Raw genomic sequence first — 18,104 nt, 5'->3', positions numbered from 1 at the left:
ACCATCCTCCCATAGCCGCTACCGAAACTTTTTTCAAAGAAGACAACACAAAAAAATATTCGGAAAAATCTCCATCAAAATACAATTGTTTAACCACCGCACCTCCCAAAATGGTGTATTAAAACCATTTCCCACTTTGAAACAACAATTAGCTCTCAACGGATCGGCGGAAGAAATAGATGAAATAGATGAATTAAAATAACCAACCTTTAAAATATCTCGCCACCAAAAAGAAGATGATGAACAAACGTGAGCACCTCCTCCACAAAGAATATGCATTGATAAGTCACCGTAACGAGCTTTCAAAATCTCATACCACAAAGCATTAGATCCATTAATAATCTTCCACCTCCACTTATTTAAAAGAGCTAAATTGAAGTCGGTGATATTCTTGATAGCTAAGCCCCCTTTGGAAAACGGTAAAGTCACAACTTTCCAACTAACCCAATGAATTTTCCTTTTATCCTCCGCTCCTCCCCATAAAAAATTGCTTTGAATCTTATTGAACTCCTTTACCACTTTAACCGGCATCTTGTAGAAAGACAAGGTGAAGATAGAAAGAGAGCACACAATAGATTTCAAGAGAGTGATTCTACCTCCAAGATTGAGAAAACGATTCTTCCATCCCGCCAAACGCTTTTTTGACTTCTCCAAAAGCGGGTGCCAAGAGGAGACCTTCCTAGGATTTAATCCTATGTGAATCCCAAGAAAAACAAAATTACTTTCTTCCATTTTGCAAGAAAGATAGAAAGCGGCGGCCTCCAAAAAATTATGCGACACATTAATTCCAATCAACTTGCTTTTGTGGAAATTAATTCCAAGACCCGACACCAACTCAAACGCTCTCAAAACAATCTTAATTGCTTTCACATGATTCCACGTTCCCTTACCCACCAACAAAGTGTCATCCGCAAATTGAAGAATATCCGCACTACACCTTCGATTAATGTCAAACACCTCAAATCCCCCTAAATCCTCGGATTTTCTAACCATCCTAGCAAGAGCTTCCGTCACCAAAACAAAAAGAAAAGGTGATAAAGGATCACCTTGTCTAAGCCCCCGTTTGACAACAAATTCCTTGGTTGGGCTACCATTAACCACCACCGACATGTTGCTATTAAAAATTAATAACTCCATCCATTTCCTCCATTTATCACCAAACCCCATTTTAACCAACAAAACCCGAAGAAAATTCCAAGAGACTTTTTCATAAGCTTTCTCAAAATCAACTTTAAAAAGGAGGCAAGAATTACCTACTTTTCTAGCAAAATCTACTACTTCATTAGCCACAAGGACTCCGTCTAGAAGTTGCCTTCCCGGAACAAAAGCGCTTTGACAATGAGAAACTATCGGATCCAACACAAGTTTCAACCTTCCCGCCAAAATTTTTGCTATCACCTTGTACATACATCCCACCAAACAAATAGGCCTATAATCATCAAGATCTAACGGATTAGATGATTTCGGAATCAAAGCCAAAAAAGAGGATGTCACCGCCTTGGACAATTCACCCCCCACAAAAAAATGATCAAGGTACCGCATGAAATCGGTTCTAAGAAAAGACCAACATTTCTTGATGAAATGAAAAGTGTAACCGTCGGGTCCCGGGCTTTTGGAACCCCCACAACACGTTAAAGCTTCCACAACCTCTTCTTCTTGAAAAGGCCGTTCAAGCCACCTTTTGTTCTCTCCACTTATGCTATCAAAATGAATCCCTCCTAAAGACGTACCGAGGCTCCCCTCATCTTCGAATTTGCAAGAAAAATGCCGAACAACTTCATCTTTAATCTCCCTCACCGAATGCAAAGTCCCGCCCGGAGAAAATAACGGCCCAATATGATTATGTCTCCTTTTATCTTTCAAAACTTTGTGGAAAAAACCGCTATTGGAATCCCCCTCATTTAGCCACTTCAATCTAGATTTTTGTAACAACATGTTCTCTTTAATTCTCAACTTTGTCCAAAACCGACTAGTAGCCTCACTCCTATTTTGTAGAAACTCGGATTGAAAATTTCCCTCCAACTCATCCAACACCTCATCCCCATAATTTATGTCCCTAACACCCTCCTCAATCTCCAAATCAATTCTACCAAACACCTCTTTGTTCCACCAAACAAGTCTTCCTTTAAGGAGCCGAAGTTTTTCTTTCAAGACAAAATCCCCTCTACCTTCTACCTTTAAATCTTCCCACTCCTTCTTCACAAAAGGAAAAAAAGAATCGAAAGAGAACCATTCATTGTTGAATTTGAATGGTTTTAGGCCCCAATTTTTGTTATCCACCTCAAGCCATATCGGACAATGGTCGGATAAATCTCTATCTCCCACAAATTGACCAACAATCCCCCAATCATTCACCACTTTGTCCGACACCAAGAATCTATCAATTCTACTCCTCGATCTATCATCACCCCCTTGCCAAGTAAATTTTTTTCCTTTACAAGGAATATCCACCAACAAGCTCTCCGAAATAAAATCCGCAAATTCCTCCATTTCAATTGAATTAGACATAACCGTCCTACCCTTTCGCTCACCACTCTCTTTAATAGCATTAAAGTCCCCTCCAATAATCCATTCTCCATCATTGAACACCTCCTTTAAATCCAACAATCTTCTCCAAAGAGTTCGTTTCTTAGACAAAATACAAGAGGAATATATATTGACTAAGTAAAAGAAATTATTGTTTTTCTTAAATTTGATGCCGAGATAACCTTCGCCTTTGAAACTAGTAATAACCTCCAACGCCTCCTCTTTCCACATTGTTAAAAGACCCCCGGATCTACCCGTCGCATTAGAAAACGAGTATCCTATACCATTGGCACACCAAAAACTTTTAGCAACAAAGTCTTGAATATTTACCAATTTTGTTTCTTGTATCATGAACACTTCCGCATTACTCTTAAAAATCAAAGAACTTATTCTTCTCCTTTTTAGAGCATTGCCACCCCCTCTAATATTTAGAGAACCAATAATCATTTTATAACTTTTTTAGACTCCTTCTTTCTTAAAGCTTCTTTCTCCAAAAACTCAATCCGCTCCAAAATCACACTTTCATTTCCGTCGCCCGAAACCCCCAAAGCTTCCATAGCCTTCCACATTTTTGAACCAGCTTCACTATCCAAGTTACCCCACATCCTACAATTATTCCTGTTAATGTCAGAGAATTCACTCTGAATGCCATAATCCCCCGCTTCATTATCATTGCACAAAATACCTGGAGCAGAAATAAACAGTGGCGTCCCACTCCCACTATTGTCCTTACAAAAATTCAATTCACTAGTTGAAAAAGCAGACCGCCTCCTCCCTGTGCCATGACCCAACATACTCTGGCTCTTTCCTAAACCTTTCTTTATATGCCTTAAAGATCTCCTGTGAAAGACTCCTCCAACCTCTGCCAATTTCTTAAATCTAGCCTTCTTAATAAGTTGTTTCTTCTTCACTTTGGCCGAAGACACCGCGTTGTCGAACAAACCAGTAGACTCATCCGCTGATAATTGAGCACTCACTGCCTTACTGTCGACTCCGCCGCCCAACGAACCCACCGAGTCCAAAACCTGTTTCCGGCTGAGTTGCAAATTATCCCGTAAACCTTTATCATGTTCTGAAGGAACACTGTCAGCCACAAAAGAATTTGTAACCGACTCCGACGACACTTCTGGCTTGTTACCCACTCCCCCTTCAGCCCTCGACGCTTCCTGCCCTCTGAAACCACCCGAACCCCCCAAGCTAGCACCGACCTCCGAAACCTTCCTTGTATCCAACATTGCGGCAGTGTTAATGCCATCCCCTATAACCGGACCCAATAGCACCGTATTCGACGAGAACTCCTCAATATCATCTTCGGACTCATTAATGTTATCAGCAAAACCTCCTTTCCAAACCTCCTCAGAATCCACAGAACTTGAAACAGAATCAGAGGTAGAAGATTTTGATAAAACTGAGTTCAAACTACTTACCCCCATGTCTTCCTGAATCACTAGACGGCACACCATGTTGTTGATCACAACAGACATCTCTTCATTCAGTTTGCAATTCAGAGGAATTGCCATCTTCACCCTCGCAACGTCACCGTAATTACCGCTTGCTGTGCGTTCATCCAAACAAATAAATTTCCCAATAGAATTTGTCAATGCCAAGAAAAAGTCAGCCTTCCAAGCTTGAATAGGCACACCAAAAATCCTCAGCCACACTATTCTATCTTCATCCATAACCCCTTCCTCCCATTTTACAACGTCCATGAAACAGTTCTTCCACCACAATTCGCCTTCTTTGACAAGGTTCTCAATAGTGCCAGCTTCTGATTCTTCTAACAAGCATAAAGATGCTCCCAGAGGTGTGACATTAATGTTAAAATAACCTTCCATTTCAAGTTTTGTTTGAATATGATAAGTGGATCCAAGCAGAACCACTCTCCCCACATAGGCTCTCCGATACCTCTGTAAATCAACTTCAGAAGAAGAGAAAGCCACCGCTACTTTCTCGGTCTTTGCTCGGTCTTCCTTATTGTTGGTTACAACTTCCACAAAAGATCTGTTCCAGCAACCATTTGAAGTATCCTTGAAGCCCCACTCCGGTTTCCTCTTCGAATTTTCGCCAGCCTCCAAAGCTCCCCCGAAACCCCTAGTACCTTGCTGCCTCCTGTAAACCGTATGTTTGACCCGATCGAACCTAGGAATGTTTGCCATAATTTTGTGACCCGCTATCTGAACACTATCCACACTGATTTCCAGCCGCCTCACATCTTCAACATCCCTAAACCTCGCAAAACCAAACCTTTTCCCAGCTTTGTTCCTTCTCGGGGCTATAGACACCTCCACCACATTGCCGATGCATCCGAAAAGGTCATACAACTCCTTCGCTTTGGTGATTTCTGGGAAGTCAGTAATATAAAGAGACAACAGTTTTGATAATTCATCTCTTTTAAGATATCCTGAAGTGGAGAACGAATCCCATTTCGGAACCCAATTTCTGAACTGTTTCCTCCTTGGCTCCACCCAGCTGCCATGAACATTGAGACCGCTACCCATAACTCAAAATGAACAGGAGAAAAAAGAGAAACAAAGAACTACAATCCGATACAGAGATCACCACAGAAAGCCCAAAGAAAAAACCGAAACTGAGATAACGACGACGGACCCTAAAAGCCGAAACTGAAAACACCCCCAAAAACCAAATCGAAAGCCCTAGACCACCTCCTCGACAAGGTCCCTGATCCTAAGACCAGGAGTTTAAACCGAAATCGAAGCGATGCTACGGCCCTGTTTTTGGTCGGAAGGTTTCACTTCGGAAAGAAACGCCGGAAGAAATCGCCGGAAATCGCCATCGTTTGTACGCTGTTATCGATATTTGTGTTAAACATGGTTATTGTTTGAAACTTCTTAAATAAAATTGTAAAATAACTATTTATAAAAGGAATATTATTTTATTAAAATATTCTTAATACTCATTAAAATAGTTTGTTTCGTGTCGGTAAAAAGCTCAATAATACGAGGCATTTCTAAGACTCTCCGGCAATTACAAATGGCTATCAGAATCCTTTCAATTCCATATATTTCGAAGTGGCTCCAAGTCTAAAGATGTTAGTTTGCCTCAACCCTAGGAAGCAGACCCGAAAATGCAACACATAGACCGGACATCCACCAAGTCGAGGACCTAGTCTTCTAGGTCTATCGGTCATCAGACCACCCTGAAGACACATCCAAATGAGAGCGATCAGCCACAATTTTTAATTATTGTATTTGCAAATTAATTATATACTAAGAAATAAAATAATATACACATTGCTATTATACTTTTGTTCAAATTTTGTCTTGTCCCCTCTATAGGGCACCAAAAACGCGAATGCACGTGAAAGCAAATCGGGGAACAACTAATGTAGTTGATGTATGACGCAAAAATTCAGGGGTGTTGTCAGATATGCTTGGTTCGTCCAACTATAGCAATTAATTCCTTGTAGCGCCTTATGTGTCTTTAGAATTTATTGGATACACTTTGCACGCTCGACTACAACAACCAATTCTCCACAACGCCTTGTGTAACACCTTAGACTACTTTCAAGATTACCGATTGGCCCCACAAATTAACCTGGGTCTTTTTAGCATGCTTTGTCCTCACTCACAAACTTTTCGGGAAACTTTCCAAAAGTTCATCCATCCAAATACTACTCCAAGTCAAGGACGCTTAAGTATGGAGTTTTTATTTGTTAGGCTACCAAAAAAATATGTGCATTGTTGATATAAGTAGTATAATCAATTCTTATAAGCCTTCATTCAACCATGCAGTCTCATACCTGTATAGCCACATGATCTCTCTCATTCTAGTGTGAATTTGGTTTTTTCTAGAAGCGGCCAGGAGTCGCTCATTGTCATGACTTGTGCACCAACGACCACCCCCTACCTTCATCAGCCTCGGGTGTTACATGTCAACCAGCTTTCGCTTGGTTCATTCCTGAGCCACATTGTACTAGGAGAGGTCTGCTCTAATATCATTGGTAACGGCCTAGACTACTTTCAAGATTATCGACTGACCCTAAAAACCAACACGGGTCTTTTCAGCTTACTTTGTCCTCACTTACACTCTTTCTAGGAAACTTCCCATAAGGTCACTCATCCAAATACTAATCCAAGTAAAGCACACTTAACTATGTAGTTCTTATTTGTTAGGCTACCAAAAAGAAGATGCATTTAGTTGGTATAGATAGTACAAATCAATCCTTATAAGTGTTCCTTCACCCATGCAGTCTCATACCTGCACAGCCCCAAGACCCCTCTGATTATGATGTGAATTTTATTTTCCTCTAGAAGCTGCCATAAGTCATTCATTGTCATGTCTTGTGCATCTATGACCACTTCTCTCCCTCACTAGCTTCGGATGTTATACCTTACGCGTCTTTAGAATCCAAGGGAGTTATCAGAGACACTATGTGTAACACCTCAAATCTACCCATTAATTATAAACAAAAATTAGAGTGTTTTAAAATTTTTATACGATGAAATAAGATGTCACATTTGTCATTTAATTCACATACGGAAATTATGCCCTCCACATAGATACATAGCACTTAAACAAAAGCGGACAAAGTATAGTATTAATTTAATCTAAAAAAAAAACACTTCATCAAATAAAGTACTCCGCAGCGGGATCATCAAACTTCATAAATATTCAAATCAAGTTGTAGAATCTTTGCACGGTAACTTTAAGTTACAATTTAAATCAAAACCAAATAAAATTCAGCAATTAAAACAATAATAAAAACAATCGTTTGTCCCCCTGAGTGCTACGTATCAGACCGATAACCGACTCAACTCACTGCGGCTAAATCTTCACTCACTAGCGTCACCTGCACGTTAACAATATAAAGGCAACGGCGAAAATAAACAAAGGGTGAGATATCAAACACTATAAATAAAGTCATGATAAAAAGTATATTACGGTTCAAGTAATAATATATATCTCAAGTCTCAATTTCAATCACAAATGATTCAAATTCAAAATCATATAATCACACACAACATCGCAACCGAACATATGAATGAGACACGACAAATGCATCATGCATGTGGTACCCAAGGCTTCAGCCCCCATCGCCACTTGCCAGATAATAGAGGCATCAAAACAGGCATAAGCCTTCGTCGCTGTTTTTGCCAATCCAGGCCATCGCTACAACATGCAATTCATGAGACACTATGACATGTAACAACCACAACCAATCACAAAACAACGTCGCATAAGGCATTCGCCCACATCGCCAAAATATATCAATTTATTGTTGATAATTACTCGTCCCTTTAATTTAATGCAACATCACCAAATTCACAATGTTTCAATACATATACATTACGTCACAACATCGCTAAAACATCGCCAATTTACGGAGATCGAATCAATTCTGGACTCGCCAAAATTATACTATTCGGTTAATTAATTTCCGGTCTGTTATTAATTAATTTTCTTGTTCGGTTAGAAGCATACTGCTACATAAATGAGCTATCCTGCTACTTTCAAAAATGATTTTTCGTTCTGTTACTGCTACATCATTGGTCTGCTACTGCTACCTAATCTATATGCAATTGTTTTGTTACACATATACCTGCTATCGTTCTTCATGCATCTGCTAATTTACATTTCTATTGTGCCTAACTAATTAATTTTTTTTAAGTAACTAATATAATCTAACAGGGTACCTCTTGGTATTAATAATAAGTTATAAGGGTGGTTACTAGTTATCAAAAGAATGAATATATATATATATATATATATATATATATATATATATATATATATATATATATATATATATATATTGGCATGGGGACACCCGTCCCCCACCCTTGTGCTGCCCGTCCCCAAAACTCACACACCATTAAGAAAGGGGCGCCCACCCCACGTAGAAGCCCCCCGCCCTCACCTTTTTCCTTTATTTTTTTTTCTTTTTATTTATACTGGGGGCGTCCACCCTAGTTCAAGGGGCCCTCGTCCCACTCTTCTTGGCAGATTCAGTTTCATTCAACCAACACTTTTCCAGTTTCAGAAATTTCATAATCGCAACTTCACTAATTCAATTCATAATACGGAATATACTCATTCATCGTCATCGATTGTAGACTTACAATTACAGGGACAATAAAATTTCCCAAACCCACATACAATTTATCGTGTATCCGTTTATAGAGTAAGAACCCCACCTCTTACCTTTGGATCGAAGGTTACTCTAAATCGTTCCGATCAAATTCCTCCAAATTCCACTGCTATGGAATCTCTCGTGCACCGGTTTCTTCCTCTGCTATTTGCTCTCCTCTAAAATTGGTGTTATGGCACTGACTGTTTCAAAACCTAATGTATATCTCACTATTACTACTTTGGGCCAACCAAGTCACTCGTGCATATTTGTTCAGATCAGCCCACCTAATTTAATTATTAAACCTCCCTTTTTAACTCTTAACTCCCTCCCAATTTACTCGTTAACTCTTATTTTACGGTCTAATTTTATTTATTCAGAAAATTTCCAAAATACTACCCGACACTCAAATAATATTTATAATACTAAAAATATTAAAAATCTCGATTAATTGTCAATCCGCTATCCCGAACTAATACCAACTAAATCGTCCCAAAATACGAAAATTTCACTAAACACTCGAAACGTCTAGATTAAGCGAATAATCGAATTTCCGGGCGTTACACTATGCACATTTGAATGCGCCAAGAAGGATCTTCCTATAATGCTTTTGAAGGCGCTTTTACATTGTACCACGAGGAACGAGAGAGTTATTATTCTCTTATTCATCCCATCTTCAATTGATAGTGTCATGTCATCGCTCCGCAAGGATGGGTAACTAAATCATTGAAGGCTACCAAGTCTTCTCCATCAAATAGATTCAGATATGTTCGCCTATGGCCCAAAGATTCCATGGTGTCTTCGTAAATGACATTACAAGAGCTTCCATTGTTTACTATAAGAGTCCCGCCAGGTTTATATCGGCGATAATAACTGCGATAACCAGAGGTAAGTCAGAGTTAGCAATTTCGTGAATCTTATCTCGATCTAGGAACCATAACCTTAATCTATCGATTTTCTAAACCTCTGGATCGGTGTCTAGCAAGAAACAATCCAGAGGTAACGGAGTGTTGGATGTTGTAACACTTTGAAACACGCTGATCAACACTGATAAGGGAGGAGTTGTATCTGTTTTCTTGAGTGTCTTCGGAGAAGTTACTACCTGTGCTCGCTTCGTTTCTGGTGGGAAACCTTCTTTCGATTGAGAACTAGTTGTTCTTGATGAAAACACAAGAATCAGAAGTAGTCCCTCAGACGACACCATTGTTCTATTCGAGAACAAAAAATATGAAAAGTTGCGGAAGTTGCGGCGGAAGAGAACTTCATATACGATGGAGCGAGAGTGAATGAGTAGAGTATTCAAACTGTGTTTGAAACTCGTTACCTAGAAATGTGTCATTCCATATATATATATATATATATATATATATATATATATATATATATATATATATATATATATATATATATATATATATATATATATATATATATATATATATATATATATATATATATATGGGAGAAAAATAACTAAATCGCTATCTTTCAAACGTGAAATGCGAAGGACCGTTGGATATACTTGAGGTGCAGTTCTAGGTACATAATAATAAAATAGTCAGAAGAATATTAATTAAAAAATTAAGGTATTTACTATTATTATAAATACCAAATTAGAGATATTAAACTTAAATTAATAAAAATAGTATGAGTTTAATGATGGTGCACTGTCGGTATAAAGAAGTATTACACATACATCCAATCAGATTATTTTAAAGTGCCAAATTATTTTAGTATTTTAAAATTTAAAGGCTGACTCGGTAAGATACATAGTTGTCATTGGTTGATTGTGTAAAAATAATTTACACTGTCAGTGCACATCCTTTTTCTCAAATAGTATTGAAAAAATAATGATGCAATTGAGTATAAATATAATAATTTATATTAAAATAAAATATTAAAAATATTTTAAAAACAATAATAATCTTCCAATTTAAAATAAAGAATACCAATGAAACAAACTAATTATATTATAAACCAAAATTTATATAAGTTTAAAGATAGTGCACTGACAGTGTAAACTAACTTTACACAATACAATCAATCAAAATTATACTTGTCATGTCATATTAGTATTTTTAAATTAAAATTGTGTTTTAATTGGATATCTGGTTGTGATTGGTTGGCAGTCAGTGCATATCCTTTTTTTCTCAATTTATATTTTTCTAATAATTTAAACAACTTATGTATAGTTTATATATAAGCCAAATTCATCGTATTCAATAATTTGGTTAAATACATCAATTATTTAATAAATTTAAAAAATTAAATTTATTTAAAATAAAGAAATTTAAAAATAGAATTTTTTTAAATACCTTAAATATTTTAAATTTTAATAAATTAATTGAAGTAAAATTAAAAATAAAACATATAGTTCCCCTACCTAAATCTTTCAAAATGAATCTTCTTTAGTTTTTTAAATTTGATTTGAGCAAAATAGAGAATTTACTTCTCTCCATTATAAAATGAATTTAATTGCTATATACAGTGTTAATGTAAAAAAAAAAATTACACCATCACCATATCATAATTATTCAATTGTATTTACTTTTAAAACAATTAAAATTAAAATCAAACATTACTAACTTATCATTGGTTATCATTAACTGACAGTGTGAAATTTATTTACACCGTCAGTGTATTTCAACTGATTTAATTCCGTTTTATTTCTTTATGTTGTTGTTCTATCCATTCGGTTGATTTTTTTTATCAAAACAAAACAAACTTCTTTCATTATAAATCAAGAGTTCGATACAAGGAGGAACATTATGAAAAACACTACACCTAGCTCAAGAATTGGCCACCCTTGCTAAAGAATGAGCAAACATATTCGCTTGACGTTTTACAAACTTGACCTCAAAATTGTGAAAATTATAAAGCTTAAATTGAATGACTTTTGAACTAAAGTAGAATTCCGACCTACCAACAAATTTATTGCGTAAAGCTTGAACCACCTGAAGAGAATCACTTTCGAAGATAATCCGGTCTAGTTGCATGTTGATTAGCTATTTGAATGGCATCCTTGAGAGCTAACGCTTCCCCTTCTAGAATAGTATACTCACCAACATTCCAAGTCGTACCTGCCGTATGGAAATTACCTGAACTGTCGCTGATACACCAACCTCTATTGGAAGTTCTACCAATTTTATTAAAATCCGCATCCACATTACATTTGAGCCATTCGGGCGGTGGTGGTTCCCAAGTTTGGACATGTTGGGAAACCGTGTGATCATCTGAATTATTATGAACCGTGAACCACTCTTGCCATTTGTGATACGCCAGCCACCCCACTTTTGTCGCTTCCTCTTTCTCGTTATTCCAAATGAAATTATTTCTATTCTTCCACATTCCTTCTAGCATGACCGCAACTCTACCAGCTGTGTTTCTATCTTCCTTTGTACAAATATCAAAAATAAGTAGTTTTACCTCATCAAAAGAAAGAAGACGATTATCAATAATATTACTCAAGCATGCGGCTTGCCAACCTTGATTTATTGCCGCACAACCAAAGAAAATTTGCCATTCGTCCTCTAAACTATTATTGCAAAACGGACATTCAACCGGGCACGGAACATGATGTTGACACAATCTAACTCGGGAGGGTAGGCAACCTCGACAAATCCTCCAAATAAAATGCTTCGCTCTTGCCGCCGCTTTGATATTCCAAAGGCTATTCCAATTAAGCAAATTATGTCTCCCACGGCCTCCTTTACAAGCATTCCTCCACAACCTATACCCCAACCTCACACTATAACAACCACTTTGCTTCTCCTTTTGGATTAACTTGTCTTCAATAACCTCCTCCACCAAAGATACATGAACTATTTCTGCACAATCAAATAATTCATATAAAGCTCTCATATCCCATTGCTTAACATTTGGCAGCATAAAATTATTAACGATAATATTGTCCTATATTCATTCGGTTGATTTGATGGTATCAAATTGTGCTACTTTCTGACCATTCGGTTCATTTGATAATATAAAAAAAATTAAATAATTTTTATTTGTGTTCATATAGAAATATTCTAGAAAAGTGATGAATAGAAGAGTGATGAACGTAAAAATATTTATTATTTTTTTTCTTCTAAATATAATAATGCTATTTGCACTTGTGGTCCTAGTTGAATGTTACTAGCTTAATTCCTAAAATGGGTTTGAAATTTTTGAATGTTACTAGCTTAATTCCTAAAATGGGTTTGAAATTTTTAAATAAAATTGTAAAATAATTATTTATAAATAAAGAATTGTATAAATAGAAAAAAATATAATTTATAAAATAATTATCTATAAAATTTTATAATAATTTTATATACGATAATTTGTCATGTTTCACAAGAAATTTATAATTTAAAAAATAAAAATATCTTAATTCTACGTGTGAAAATTTAAGATGAAGAAAATTAGTTAAATTTATAATAGAGACAAAATTTATGAATCAGAGATAAAATAGAAGCACCAAAATTACAATTAAAATGAAATAATATTAATAGTTCAATTCAAATCCAAATATAAAAATAAAAAAATTAAATAAGAGAAAATGGGTGATGCAGTGACAGTGTAAAAAAGTTTTACACTGTCAACCAATCACGACCATGAATCAAAACAACTCATACTGCAATTTTTAAGAAGTTTATATGATATGGCAAAAAGATTTGTTTACACGGTGAGTGCACTACCTTTAACCTCATTAAATAATTATACTCTCTTTACTCTTTGTTATTAACGAAAGATACATTTTATTCAATATTTTAATTAAATTATTAATTATTAACAAATTTAAAAGCTAAATTTAGTTAAAATAAATAAATTTAATAAAATTTTAAATATATTCATATAAAAGTCATATTTTAGTCCTACAAAATTATTTATACACGTAATTTTAAATATATACAATTATGTAAAAAAAATTTATAAGGAATAAAACATAATTTTTTTAGTAACTAAAAATAAAATTTGATATATTTATAAGGACCAAAAATATATTTAATTCAAAAAAAATTTGTTGAATACTATAAATATTCTAAATTTTAATTAATTAATCAAAATAAAATAAATAAATAACCTAGGTAATACCAAACTCCAAATAACATTTTTTTTTTTTTGAACACAAAACTCCAAATAACATTGTGTTCCCTAAACAAATCTTTCAAAATTAAAACATTAAATACAACAAAATACACAAAAAGCAAAGGAGTATTCTCAATAATTAATTTTGTCATGAGATTTTCACACATATAGTAACTTTTTAAAGTAAAAAATGTCTTATTTTAAAACTCAAAATAAGTCATAAAATCATAACAATCAATTATAACAGCTACTCAGCTTTTTCTCAACTACAAATATTTTGTTACCTTAAATACCGCCATACTTATCTCTTACTTCTCACATTGCCATCATTTTGAGTCACATTCATTCTTAATATTTAAAAGAAAAATGAATAATTATCATAAAATGGTTTATATTAGTATTAATATATAATGAAATGCCATAGTAAATTCTTATCTAGCCAACTCATAATTTAGGTAAAACTACCTTAAATGTAAAATGTCTTAGAAATAATAAATAATTGTATTATTTTATAATTTATTAAATGTAATAAAATTAAATGGAATCTTTGTGTATGAAAAACATTATCCCTATAAAAAGGTTGAATAATTGCATAGAGATTCTAGTGTGACAGAACAATTTTGGTTTCAATTTCTTCAAAGATTTCTGTCTCTGCAATGGCAGGGGTCGATGGAGATACATTTCCTGTTCATACTAAGGATCATGATGAATCCAAACTTTCAATCAAAGGTTTACCTTTTCTTGCATATACTTGTCATCATTTTCATGTCAAACATGATTCATGTTCATGTTCATGTTCATGTTTGTGTTCATACATTGTCTCATTACTTTCATTTTCATGGTGTGAAATTGTAGACATTAAGGTGTTTGATAAGATGTTTCAGTGAAGAATGATTTTAACAAAAGTATTGTTCCACTTGTGTATTGTTTTTGTCAAAATCACGGTGGCACAACGTTACGTGTTCCAAATTGTAGTTTTTTTTTTGTAAACAAAATCTCGGTGGTGCGTCCTGAGATGTTTTGATGATAATTGAATTTTCGTAGAAACTTCAAAATTGTAGCTTTTGTTAAAATCGCGTTCAAATTGTAGCTTTTGTCAAAATCATGGTGGCTTATAGTGATTCGTTCAACCTCAACGAGAACCAAAATATGAATCGTATGATGTTCATTGTTAACTTGACATTGTTATGTGTGTCTGAATATAAAGCTAGAGATTGTTTGATGCAGATGATGATGAGGCAGAAGAAGTGGATGATTCACCTATAGAACAGGTGAGACTAACGGTGCCAATAACAGACGACCCTTCACTCCCAGCACTTACATTTAGGACATGGGTTATTGGTATGGCAAGTTGCATTATCCTTTCCTTTGTAAACCAGTTCTTTTCGTACAGAACCACCCCTATAAGTGTCTCTTCTGTGTCAGCACAAATTGTTTCTCTACCAATTGGGAAACTAATGGCTGCAACACTTCCTACCACAGTATATAAACTTCCCATCCTCAATTGGTCTTTCACATTGAATCCTGGACCATTCAATTTGAAGGAACATGCCCTCATTACCATCCTTGCTACTTGTGGATATAGTGGTCCCTATGCCCTTAACATTGTCGCCATTGTTAAGGCTTTTTACCACAGGAGTATCAATCCAATTGCTGCTTTTTTGCTATCACTTACAACTCAGGTGAAAAAATTTGTTTTGTTAAGTGTTGAAACGTTTTTTTCCAATTAATATAATAATCATCCAAAATAATGATTTTTTTGTTCATGAATTTTTTAGATGCTTGGTTATGGATGGGCTGGTATTTTCAGAAAGTTCCTTGTGGACTCTCCCTACATGTGGTGGCCTGCAAATCTTGTCCAGGTGTCTCTTTTCAGGTATTTCATTTTTTTTCTTTCTATGTTGTTCTTTCATGTGAATTCTTGCAAATTCTTGTTTTTCTCGTTGTTAAATGAATCTTGAATGACACAGGGCATTTCACGAAAAAGAACATAGGCCTAAAGGAGGAAACACAAGGCTGCAATTCTTTTTCCTGGTCTTCATAGCTAGCTTTACTTATTACACTATTCCAGGCTACTTTTTCCAATCAATATCAACCATCTCTATTGTTTGTTTGATATGGAAAAAATCTGTCACTGCTCAGCAAATTGGTTCAGGAATGAAGGGTCTTGGTATTGGTTCATTTACCCTTGATTGGAATACTGTTGCTGGTTTCTTAGATAGTCCTTTGCCTGTTCCTGGTTTTGCCATCATCAACCTGCTTGCTGGATTTTTCATATTTATCTATATGGTGGTTCCCATTACCTATTGGAACAATTTTTATGAAGCCAAAAAATTTCCCTTGATCACTTCTCAAACATTTGATTCCACTGGTGCAATATATAACGTTAGCAGGATTCTTAATGAAACCACCTTTGACATTGATTTGGATAATTATAACAGTTACAGCAAACTCTATCTTAGTGTCATATTTGCATTTGACTACGGATTGAGCTTTGCAATTCTCACTGCCACCATTTCTCACGTTTTCCTCTTCCATGGAAAGTATGTTTCCTTAGCTTCCACAATCTTTGATTACGTATTATTGATACAATTTTTATAATTAACATCTAACTATATATATACTCTGGTGACTGTGAATTTGAAAGAGAGATTCTTGTGATGTGGAGGAAGACAACAGCCGCACTAAAAGAACAAACCGGAGACGTGCATACAAGAATCATGAAGAAAAACTACGCACAAGTCCCTGAGTGGTGGTTCATGACAATCTTAGTCCTTATGATTATTTTGGCCTTGTTCTGTTGCGAAGGCTTTGGCAAGCAACTCCAACTTCCATGGTGGGGAGTCTTACTTTCCCTAGTTATTGCATTAGTTTTCACTTTGCCAGTTGGTGTCATTCAAGCAACAACAAACATGGTAAGTTTTTCTTTATTAGCCCTCCGGCCTCTTCATAAGGGCTTCTAAAAAATAAGCTAAAACATGTTACTACTTTTTATGCAGCAACCTGGGCTAAATGTGATCACAGAGTTGATCATTGGGTACCTTTATCCCGGAAAGCCTCTTGCTAATGTTACCTTCAAGACTTACGGATACATTAGCATGGCGCAGGCACTTACTTTTATTCGTGACTTCAAATTAGGCCACTACATGAAAATTGCTCCGAGATCTATGTTCATAGTACAGTTGGCAGGAACCGTGGTTGGTACAACTGCAAACTTCGCCACAGCATGGTGGCTTCTAACAAGTATTCCAAACATATGTAACCCGGCATTGTTGCCAGAAGGTAGTCCTTGGACTTGTCCCGGTGATGAAGTGTTTTACAATGCTTCAATCATATGGGGAGTAATAGGACCGCAGAGAATGTTCACCAAGGACGGAATTTACCCTGGAATGAACTGGTTTTTCCTCATCGGTCTACTTGCGCCTGTTCCGGTTTGGCTCCTAGCTCGCAAATACCCGAACCACAAGTGGATTGAACTCATCCACCTGCCACTAATCTTTGCAGGTGGCTCGAGTATACCACCAGTTAGAGCAGTGAATTATCTTTCATGGGGAGCTGTTGGAATTTTCTTCAACTTCTATATTTACAAAAAGTACAAGACATGGTGGGCTAGACACACTTACATTCTGTCAGCAGCTTTGGATGCTGGTATTGCTTTCATGGGTGTGTTACTCTATTTTGCGCTTCAAAATTACGATATCTTCGGTCCAGATTGGTGGGGTCTTGACGGAAGTGATCACTGCCCCTTGGCTACGTGTCCTACAGCTCCTGGTGTAATAACCAAGGGGTGTCCTACCTTTTAAACTCCAAATTTGCATTCTATCTTATCATCATTGGTCATGAAAATGTACACGATGTCTCAAGAATAATTAACCAGTGTTGTTAATCGCGGAAAATAATTGATTGTTCAAAGTGCTGCTATTGCAGTTACTTGATAGCTAGCACTTTGTTCAAATTCATTTCATTATAGCTGCCATTAGACAACACTGTAGTTAACATGATTTGTGGTTTGTAATTTCAATTTTTTCTAAGTTTTATAAATACATTAGAAAAGGTGAACTTGGTGTACAGATTGCAAAATTGTTTCAATTAAACCATTTCATTTGTTCTGTCCACTGAATTTTTCAAGCAGTTTAATCTGTTTGAACCAATTTACATTTGCCAGAAGCATGGTTGTTAATATAAATTTTATACATTCAGTAATAGAGTTCCCCATTTTGTTTTTAGAAATTGAGAGGATCTTTACCTCAAATTAATGCATGTATACAAATTAACATGCGACAGACAATTATTTCTCCGCGTAAAACTCCGAATTTTACACAATCTTTGCACATAGAAATTGACACGTCTCGTTGCATTTTTTTGCCTCTGGATTTGTTTCCACGTGTTCTTTCGGATAAGGCCAAAAGACAATTATTTT

General features: G+C 35.6%; 2 protein-coding genes across 2 annotated transcripts; one reads left to right on the top strand and one right to left on the bottom strand.

Annotated features, from left to right (window-relative positions):
* Positions 1 to 11,578: 11,578 nt before the first annotated feature.
* On the bottom strand, positions 11,579 to 12,502 carry LOC131619641 (uncharacterized). Its single transcript, XM_058890716.1, has one exon. It carries the CDS (start codon positions 12,500 to 12,502, stop codon positions 11,579 to 11,581), a length of 924 nt encoding a protein of 307 aa, XP_058746699.1.
* A 1,753-nt stretch (positions 12,503 to 14,255) lies between these two features.
* On the top strand, positions 14,256 to 17,799 carry LOC131617766 (oligopeptide transporter 1-like). Its single transcript, XM_058889020.1, has 6 exons — positions 14,256 to 14,413; positions 14,912 to 15,366; positions 15,463 to 15,560; positions 15,655 to 16,227; positions 16,332 to 16,599; positions 16,684 to 17,799. The coding sequence occupies exons 1-6, from the start codon at positions 14,341 to 14,343 to the stop codon at positions 17,485 to 17,487; spliced, it is 2,271 nt and encodes a 756-aa protein (XP_058745003.1). The 5' UTR covers positions 14,256 to 14,340; the 3' UTR covers positions 17,488 to 17,799.
* The last annotated feature ends 305 nt before the right edge of the window (positions 17,800 to 18,104 follow it).

Source organism: Vicia villosa, linkage group LG7, assembly GCF_029867415.1.
Source record: "Vicia villosa cultivar HV-30 ecotype Madison, WI linkage group LG7, Vvil1.0, whole genome shotgun sequence".
NCBI lineage: Eukaryota > Viridiplantae > Streptophyta > Magnoliopsida > Fabales > Fabaceae > Vicia > Vicia villosa.
The sequence above is the reverse complement of the archived record's forward strand: the minus strand, read 5'-3'. Positions and strand labels throughout refer to the sequence as shown.